The sequence below is a fragment of the Anneissia japonica genome, unplaced genomic scaffold (assembly GCF_011630105.1).
Source record: "Anneissia japonica isolate Jap-2015-1 unplaced genomic scaffold, ASM1163010v1 scaffold376_len1572418_cov194, whole genome shotgun sequence".
Taxonomy (NCBI): Eukaryota; Metazoa; Echinodermata; class Crinoidea; order Comatulida; family Comatulidae; genus Anneissia; species Anneissia japonica.
Genome location: NW_022741166.1, coordinates 550,341 through 560,908, shown reverse-complemented (window position 1 = coordinate 560,908; position 10,568 = coordinate 550,341). Strand labels below are relative to the sequence as shown.

The window sequence follows — 10,568 nt, the reverse complement described above, 5'->3', positions numbered from 1 at the left end:
GCTGTGGGAAACAACGGCTGGATCTCGGTAGAGATACAAATTTGATAAGTAACAGCTAAAAAGTGAATGTAAGTAAACAGCCAGAAATAGAGCCAGAGCTTTTGGACAACACTAGTCCTTCCTCAGTAGAGTGTGTGAGGGTAGAAAAAGCCAGATAGTATAAAGTGAGAATTTCATGCAAGCATGATTAGAAACAATAGGCAAGGTGAGATGAGAATAATCAAAATTACAGGCAGTATATATTACTATTTTGTCGCCGTTTTTTATTTGTCGGCCATCTTGGATATGAAGTCAACTTTTGGGTTGCCTTAAAGTTAACTTCAAATGTACATGTTTCAGGAAAAATCCACTTTAAAACGTTAACAGGGAAAAATAATAAGCAGAATTTACCGATTTAAGTTAATTCTGGCGGTCATTTTGGATTTTGGCGGCCATCTTGGATTTAAGACCAAATTCTGGGTGGCCCTCGATTGACAGTGAAAGGTTTATGTCCCAGATGACAAATCCCCTGAAAAAACATCGACATTTGGAACCTGGCCAGTAAATAAGCTGCAAATCTGGAATTATTGTATTTTTTGCAGCCATTTTGAATTTTGGTGGCCATTTTAGATTGAGGCCAATTTCTGGGTGGCCCTCGATTGCTCTTTAATGGTTTATGTACCAGGTGACAAATCAACTGAAAAAAACATTGACATAACCAAATAATATGCTACATTTCTCTAATAATTGTGATTTTCGGTGGCCATTTTGGATTTTGGCGACCATCTTGGATTTGAATTCTTGGTGCCCCTTGATTGATCTTGAAAGGCTTAGGTTTGAGGTGACAATTCCACTTAAAAAAAGTTGACAACACCGAATAAATATGTTGTATATCTCTAATTATTTTAATTTTGGCGGCCATTTTGAATTTTGGAGGCCATCTTGGATTTGAGGTACAAATCTGGGTGGCCCCAAGTTTATTTCGAATAGTATGGGGTCAAGATGATAAAAATGGCAGTTTATCCTTGGATGGGCCTTATCTAAATGCGCAACATGGTGCTTTAGCTGCTCTACTAATAGCAGTTAATTATGGTCTTTGAATATTGTAAGGATTTAAGTGCTAAGGAAAATTTTTACATTTGCGGTTGACATGTCATGACATCTGAGGTAAAAATGGAAATTTTTACATTTGTATGTGAAATGTTACTACATTTGTGGTTAAACAGATTTTTACATTTGTGGGTGATTTTTTTTACATTTGTGGTTATTTTTACATTTGTGGTTGACATGTTTAACATTTGCGGTTATTTTGACATTTGCGGGTAGAATGTTTTGACATTTGTGGTTATTTTGTACATTTGTGGTAGATTTTAACATTTGTGGGCTCTACAGCCCTTCAAAGAAAAGTTTTCAGTTGTATGAAAAAGTGTCTGGTGGGATTTCAACCTGCAACTTCTCACTATAAACCTACGTTCACATCAAGCCCGGATTCCGGTCCAGAATCCGGAGAAAAAGTCGTTAAAAATGGGTTCAGTGGTAAAGAATAGGACCGTTAAAATCAAATTCCTACGATTTACAATCCAGACTGATGGACCGATGGATCTGAGAGCCATTTGTATTCTGAAATCGCACATTCAAATTTGCAGAGGGCCGGCTGGGACCTCACTCGAACCTGCCACTTCCCAGTGGTGAAACTAGGTTCTGATGGGCCCTTTTTTCGAGAGTGCAGTCACAACACAGGTTAAGAATGCTATATCTAGAAAAATAATGACCAAATCACAATTAGTTTTTTAAATAATAAGAAAGACAGTGTATTGCAAAAATTATATAAAAATACATTGTTCAAAATTTCTTATCAATTCCATAATTATATGAAATGAGATGCTTAATCCTCAATGAGTGAATAAATAAAGTGCAAGAAACACGAACACATTATATGATGCAATTTGAATAACAACGACTATAGGTCTATTATATCATGCAAGTTGACGGATGTTGTGAAATACCTAAAAAAAGATTCTAGATTCAAGAACACTTTATTGTCCATTTAAAAATAGGAATTTGTTTTTCCTTTGCAACAGTCTTGGTTAAGAAGGATAAAATTACATTAAAAATCACACGACAAAACAACTTGGCAATGACGAGAAATATGTTAAGATATTAACAATTTAAAATAGTAAAGTAGTAAAAAGTCAAAATAAAAATCACTGTTTAAAACTGTTTAAAATTTACTATGTGTATCTCAGAAACAGACCAGCCATTTTAGTAAAGATTAAAACTATTAAAACCTAGCATTTTGCTATAAAATAATGACAGCATGCTAATTAAACAAAACATGTGTTATGTATACACAGGATACAGTATGCATATTCCTCCATGAATAAATAAAAATGCAAGAAACAGGAACAAAATAATATTACCGTAATATAATGCAATATGAATAACAATGAACGTGCGCCTATTATATTTATACGAGTTGACGGATATTGTGAAATATATATAAAAAAATATATACAATATGCTATGCATTATTTAGTAAACCTATTAAATGTCTTTTGAATTAAGCTAGGTGAATACGTTAGATTTTCAAATTACAGACTGCTAGTATATTATTTAATATTTTTATTTAGTAAAGTTTTGGTTTATTAATGGCAGGAGGACCATGTATGTAGGTATTCCCATCATATGGACAGATCTACCATGTGATAAGTACTCAATAAAAAATCAGCAATTTTGATTAGATACTTATTAACTGATAGATCAATTCAACTGATCGATTTACACTTTTTAGATTTAAAAAATTACTATGAATTGGCCCAGGCCGCCAAATATACATGCGTGCAACCCGTAGCTGAGCTATTGCCCTGGTTCGAGACGAATACGTCTCAATTCTTTTAGAGTATTTTTGCAACATACTGAGCAGGCCGTATGGTAATACATCAGCTACTGTTAAAGCAATGTTTAACTACTATTACTTGTATGTACGTTAATATTTATGAAATCCCATGGTGACAAATAAAAATGATAAAACATGAATGCTTAAATGATATATTTAGTAAAAAGTATGAATGATTGATATAATAGAATAGTGCGTGTTTTGAGCTATAGATAAAGACAAAACTAATGAAAAGAAGTCATGTTAATGCAATGATGTATATTTGGCCGGACCAATAAAAATAGCTTTCGACGCCCCTGCACAACATGTAATTTATTTTTGTTATTTATTTTATTCATTTATGCTCTTTCAGAATATGTTCTGCAGGATTTACTATAGATGTATTTTTTAAATACATACCTAAACATGTTTAATGTTCCTTATTATCAGGATACTATAGAATACAATTTTTTTGCAGATTAAGTAATGCTTCACGTTGCACAAACCAGATAGACTAAATATAGTATACGATAGAGTCTATCATATAGCACTTCTTGTATTGTACACCTCAAATACCGATATATTATATGTGCTGAATCATGCGAAAATTATAAAACCACCACAGAGCTTAATGAAACATTACTATTAAATAATCTGATGGATTGGAGAAATGCATATCACAGGTACAATATTTGTCACATCAATATTGTGTGTAGAAACAACATGCATTTCATTACTCATTGATTCCTTCTATAAATCTTTTTGGCACTTTAGGTAAGCCGAAGGTATTGATTTTCCAAGCCTGTAGAAACTTACCAGAACTACAACCAGTCAGAGACAGAGCAGATGATGGCCTTATTCCAGTAGATGTTGATGATGCAGTGAGATATTATTCTGCGATAATACCGGGGAATGCCGACATGGTGGTTGTACATGACACCAGTAGAGGTAAGGGTGAAATATCAACTATATTTTAGATAAAACAATATTCCATGTTCACTTTTGAACAGAATTAAGATTTGTTCATTGTGTACTTAATTGAGCAGATAAAACTTAAATGGACATGCTAATAAACAAAAAACAAAAAACCTGCAATTTCAGGTTCTTAAGACTAGCTTTACAAAACTATTTGATCCTGTATTACTGCACCAACCCCAATCGAAAATGTTAGTATTCAAAGAGTGATGGGGTTAGTGAGGGGTCGGGGGAAAGTTTCACAGGCTTGGTCCACCGTCATCCGATGACATTTTTTATTTATTAACTGGTTTTAGGCCAAAGGCTAAGGATTCCCAAGCGGTGAACTTGTCACTATTCAAAGTGACATACCTGTTCACGTGACAAACATAATACACACAAGATGCTCTACATTCTAAGTCTCACTCGCAAGGCGGCCTTTTGCGAGGCTGTGAGATACTGGGGTGGGTCCAAATATTTGCAGGAGTTGGTGCAGAAAGGGGTCAAAACCACTAAAAACTGCCAATTCACGTTTCAAAAATTTAGAAAAAAAAAATCCAATCAAAATTAATAAATTAATGGTGACAATTTGAATAATGATTCAGAAAAATATGAATACGTAATCTTGTCAACTTTTATTTTTGTCACCAACATTAGGAAACAGTTACAAATCATTCATGAAACCTACGTTACGATGCGTTTATAAAATAAAATTCTCATGTAAAATGTTGATGGTAACTTATTCGCCTCACAAATATACTTTCACTGTTGCTCTCCACAATAGTGTGCAGACAGTTTTCCTATAATCACATTCTTTGGGCACTTTTGCATATTTTTATTTAGTAAACTGTATTTTTGTGATGGTAAATTTAAAGGTAAATGCATAAATGTAACATATACTTTTTACATTATTCCCATGATATTTGTTCTAAACTCAAAAGATTACCACTTGTATGCACTTGTAACCTGTAATAAAAAGGTTCTTAGTTAAATATTCAAAAATGTACCGGTAAAATTTACTGATAACGAATGTTACGAGGAAGTGTAACGTATGTTACAACTCCAACAAACAAAAGCGCTCATGATTAAACTATTCCGAAATTGTTAAGTGCCAACATATCTTCAACCTGTCAAAACATTTATCTACGAAAACATCGAGTATTTAATAGCAACATTTAACCAACCAAATAAAAATAATCCTGTTTAAAAAAGCACACGAAAAAAACAAAAACAGACAAACATGCTACCAAAGAACTAGGATCTGCAATCTAAACGCAAGACCACATAATTTCATTAACATTTTAGTCAGCTTGAATCTAAGCTCTTGTACCCATGGTGATATACTGTTATGATATCTATTAGAAACTAACAAAAAGTGTTTAACAAACAGTGTTGCTATAAATTAAACCCTAAGATATCAAATTAAATCCCAATACAAGCCACGTAACATACGTTACCTCCTACGGAACCTGAAGTCCCCGTTTGGAGAGAAGAAATTGAATCGAAAAGCTCAGATTCTAATTCACTGTCAATGTAACTTTCAAGTAAACATGTTGATTAAAAAAACAAGCAATTGTCACATTGTTAACATCTTATTTTAAGAAAGTTTTTTTTTAATTAAGAGGAAGAGACACAAAACCTACGTTACCATTATACCGTATGTGGTAAATAATTCGTGTCTATCATTAAATCAATCTTACTTACAGAATAAAATCTATGTTTGTATAAGGACTATTTGGTGCATGCTTACAATGGCTAATTTTCTCAAAATAGTATACTAGGCAAAATAATATAGCGAATTGAAAATTGAAACCTTACGTTACAATATTATGAAACATACGTTACGATCTAATCACATGGTTAACAATCAGTACATTCCCAAGGAAACTGTTCTTGATTGAAAACTTTATTTCAGTAAAAACAAATAGTCCTTTTTTAATGCAACATTTTCAGATACTATTGTATAAAAATATCAAGTTATTATAAAGAAATGACAAAAGCCTTATCTTCAACTAAATTTCAGTCAGGTTTCTTCAGAAATATCAACACGTTACTTCTACTACGCCGCAAAGTAAATAGCGTCTCGTTGTCAACCACACCCCCTCAACGTCAAATGGCAGTTTACAAAGCACGTCGACGCTTAGTCGTGATTTTAGTTAAGTTTAGGCCTTAGTAAATACTACAGTAACATATGTTACGGTAATGTAGGTTTTATTTTAACTTCATCGTGTGTTAAAAATATGTTGCAATCACCGAAGCCACCTACAATTTACTACCTGAAGTGCAGATATAATGCTATTACACACACCCATTATCTCGCATGCATCAACCGTTCTATTTTTGGCTACGGTGGTAACGTAGGTTTAATTTCTTAAGTATACAGGCGACAAAACACCACTTTCTTTGATTTTTTCTTTACACTGGTGATTTATATTGCCCTAAAATTTACACGGGAAGTAAAAACTTAGTCACTTTTTTAAATTTTTTTTATTAATGATGAATAATTCATTTTTAATTGAGTATGCATAATAAAATGTCCAACTGCATGACCCGGTAACGTATGTTTCATCATGGAAGAATAAATCAAATGTTGCGACACAATTGAATAGGAAAAAATATATTCTTAAAAGAATGTGATCATGTTGATTATTTTTTTTCTTTTAGGCAATAAACAAAATTTGCTATATTAACTGATTTTAAAGTGACACACCTCCTTATTTTTGAATTATATATCAATATATTTAAATTAAATTTACAATATTCAATGAACCATAACTCCAAAAGGAATCATACCTAAATGCTGAAATTTCAGGGCATTCTAGATTTACATGTTGTTACCATGTATCAAAAGTGATATTTGTCATTACTTTCGTAACTTTTGATTAATAATAAATAAAATGTTTGCGACACACTGTTTGGCTAATTGGTAAATTTTAGTGGTTTTGGCCCAAAGGAGAGAACCCCTGTATAAATAGCATAAATGACTTGGAGAACCGTCTTCTGTTTCTTAACCTCCCATCTTTTCAAAGACTTAAAAGGCAACAATAATGTTAGCCTAAAAATTATTCTCATAAATGACACCCGGCCCCTATATATACACCCATCATCTGTACATTTTTTTGCCAGCTAAAAAAGCACTCTAACATGTTAAGGGTGGTGTTTCTGGATTTCGACCACCATCAACCCCCTATGGATCTGCCCAGAAGTATCATTAAAATAATCATTCTGTGAAGCTTAGTCCGCAAAATATAATATTAGAAAGACCTTTGCAAATGAAAGTAAAATTGCCTTTAATAAATTTATGTGACTGATAATGCAAGTTTATTAAAGAATATGGTAAAAAAATGGATAGTACAATACATGCTACAATGTTGTGATGGGTGTAGACATTTCCTATTCATCACGTATTGACTTAAGCATAAACATAGTCATTTCATAATATATTTTATTCCATTATGTTTAGTGAACGTATACGCGTTTGTATCAGCCACTGCATACTGAGAACTCTGCTGCTCTTTTCACTGTACTGTACTAACGCATTGATTAAATGAATTCTCACAGGTGTTTTTTGTAGTGCGACAAGTCCTCGTCCAATGTTTTGTAGATTCGTGTTATTGTAAAATTATTTTAATGTATGTAAATTGGAACTCAAAATATGTCAATAATGATAAGACATTTAAAAGAATGGTGTTAGATATATTTCTTCCAGGGCTGTGCACATGTCTGGGCTGTAAATTGTCACAAATATTTTGTCCTTACTCAAATTAGTATGTGATTATGAGGCTTAGGGAGTGGAGTTTTTGGGTCGTGAGAAAAAATCCTGTTACCATGACAGGAATTGAAACCAGGACCCTGAAAAGACTATTAAAATATAAATATATTTTGATTGCTTATCCTTAATGTTGTGTTCTGAAAGCAAAATAATGGGCTGTTGTAACCCATAGAACCTCTTTCTATGAACTCCACCTGAGATATTATTCTGGGGACCTTGATTGAAGCTCTAGTCAGCCCCTTTGGGTTGTACAAACCCACCACCCCCTCTCCCCGTTTTACTGGATGGACCCCCTCTTAGCAATGTTTGGAACCACCATAAAATACACAACTTCACAAAACAGAAGTCAATAGCCATATTATACTACCGGTATAGAAATACATTATCAAAATTACAAATATTAAATTATATCAACAAATGGAAACTAGCTTCCGTAGCTAAAAAGTAGTCTGTCATCCACTTGTAAAAACATTATTTGCAATAAATACAAAACCTTTTTTTTAAATACTGTATCTCTGACCTTTCAGGAGACAAAGCTTACCGTAATAAAGAGGTTGGTGCTTGGCTGTTCAATGAGCTATTTGTCAATCTGAATGAAAGATTCAAAACAGAGCACCTATTGGATGTCCTTACACGATTAAACAATCGGATTTCAAAACACAAAAATCATGATGGCAAGGCTGGACTTCAGATGTCTTGTTTCATTTCAACTTTAACTAAGTTCTTTTACTTAACTAATTAATGATTAACTTTTGCCCTAAAGTTAATTTATTTTGCATTTATTGCCTGAAGGACTTGTGTATTACTAGTGACATAATTGTAAATTGACTTTTCTCAATTTGTTAATGCTAAGGATTGTAAAACATCCAATTTTTTTATTTTTCAGTGATGGATAAACTTGTTTTACTTAAATTTGTTCTTGTATGTATTGCGCTGCTGTTGCCGCTGCCACTGCTTTAGACTTACCACCGCTTTAGCTGACGCTTATTGTATCTCTGCTGCTGTGATCTCCGAGTTATTCTCAGAATGTTGTTTGTGTACCTAAAATTAAGGGTAGAATGGCTCCTTTGTGTAAGTAGTTCCTAGAGAATAACAGTGTATTCTTTCTTTTCTGCACTGTTCTACAATGAATTTTAAATCTTTTTATTGATTTTTAAAAGTGTTCACAGTGTATATATATTTAGTAGTTGTAGTTGCTAAAAAGCAGTTAACGATAAAGGGGTGGATCCAGAATTTTTCAAACGGGGGGAGTGGGGGAAAACATTTTCAAAATAGATAAGTGTGTAGCGCTTATTTCAATACATAACATTGAAATGCATTGAAATTTAAATATTTTGTGGCCCCTGTTCCCCGACTGGATCCACACCTGCAATATTAGTATTTTAAATGTGTATTTAAATTGATGAATACATGTTTATAGAACAGTGTTGGTTGTTTTTTATTACATCTATTGCATATTTTAAAGACCTTGGAACAAAGTATAATTATGACATCTGTTTTTAGTACAAATTTAGTATAATCTAGTAGTTGATTGTTTTGTATATTTTGTGTTTCAGTTATTACTGAACTATACTAACGATTTTTAAATCATGAATTACGAGAAATAAAATGTTATAGCAAAATGAAATCAGAAGTTGTTAAAACACATTAATTTGCATATGTTGCTTGTAAAATTGTGACTTGATGCTTATAAAGCAGGTCAATGCTGCTTGTTAAATTTGGAAGCATTTGAAACTTTTTTATGTGTAAATGTATAATATTGCCCTGTGTAAAACATAATTATTGGTGTAGATTTGTAGGTAATTTCATATTAACTTTTGTATGGTAACATTCGTAATAAGTATTAAAATTAGGTTGGCTTAACCAAACTTTAGAGCGAACATTCTTGGTTTTATATTCCATTTATTCTGTATTGCAGCTGATATTCTTTTTACTATGACAATTTGTAATGTTCACGAGAACAATAAACTCATAGAATTTCATATTAATTTTTGTATGGTAACCTTCGTAATAAGCATTAAAATTAGGTTGGCTTAACCAAACTTTAGAGCGCACATGGTTTTACATTCTTTTGTCTATGACAATTTGTAATGTTCACGAGAACAATAAACTCATAGAACTGTCATATTTTCTCAAACCGTATCCTTATTTCAACTCTCAAATGCTTTAGTCTGCTAGTTAGGTAAAAAGACGTTTCAAACCGTCTCATGAACACGTCCATGCTTTTTCTAGTCTTGTTCATGACCTTCCTACGGTGCCTTCTATATCAGGTCCTACTAACGCTTTACCCAAAACATTACATTACAATGGGACACTACACAATTATTATACTAATGAATTTGTGTTTAACATTCATAGTGCAGTGCACTTAACCGTCAGAAATAAGCATGCAGCTTAATTTCGCAAACTGTATTCATTCATTGGTCAATAATAGTAATGATATCTGTGCTTGGTTAAAAATGACCAGTTACCGTACTAAATATTTAATCTCATAAAATATAATGAACATATTGGCATGTCGTCTATAGAAATGAGCCTATCCTGTTAGGGTATATATCTTAATTACACTAACCATGACTGATATATGCTTGACTTTTATTTGAGTAGTGGATTTCCTATTGAAATAAATTTGTAAATCTAGTCACTCATGCATAAGGTTAGTCCATAAAGGGTTCCATGACAAACTCAACCCATTGTAAATGAGCTCTTTTTCAGATTATTGGCGACACCGTTGGTACATTTTGGCCTAATCAATGTTACATTGTGACCGCTTACATAACACACATACACCACCCCCCCCCCACACACATATATATATATATATACTGTATATATATACTGTATATATATATAGATCTGGTGATTAATCACCCATTGTATAGTCTTATGTATTCTGTTAAGTTTCTCATTGATACTCATGCGCTGACGAAGGTAACAGGAGTTGCCGAAAATTTCGCTAATAAATATTTCTATGTCTCCTACAAGTCA

General features: G+C 32.7%; 1 protein-coding gene across 1 annotated transcript in view; it reads left to right on the top strand.

Moving 5' to 3' along the window:
* LOC117118594 (caspase-3-like) overlaps window positions 1-9,705 on the top strand; it is a 24,604-nt gene extending 14,899 nt beyond the window's left edge. Inside the window, exons 4-5 of the mRNA XM_033263224.1 lie at window positions 3,629-3,802; window positions 8,108-9,705. Coding sequence (XP_033119115.1) covers window positions 3,629-3,802; window positions 8,108-8,322 — 389 coding nt within the window. The 3' untranslated portion in view covers window positions 8,323-9,705. The remainder of the gene's footprint in view (window positions 1-3,628; window positions 3,803-8,107) is intronic.
* The last annotated feature ends 863 nt before the right edge of the window (window positions 9,706-10,568 follow it).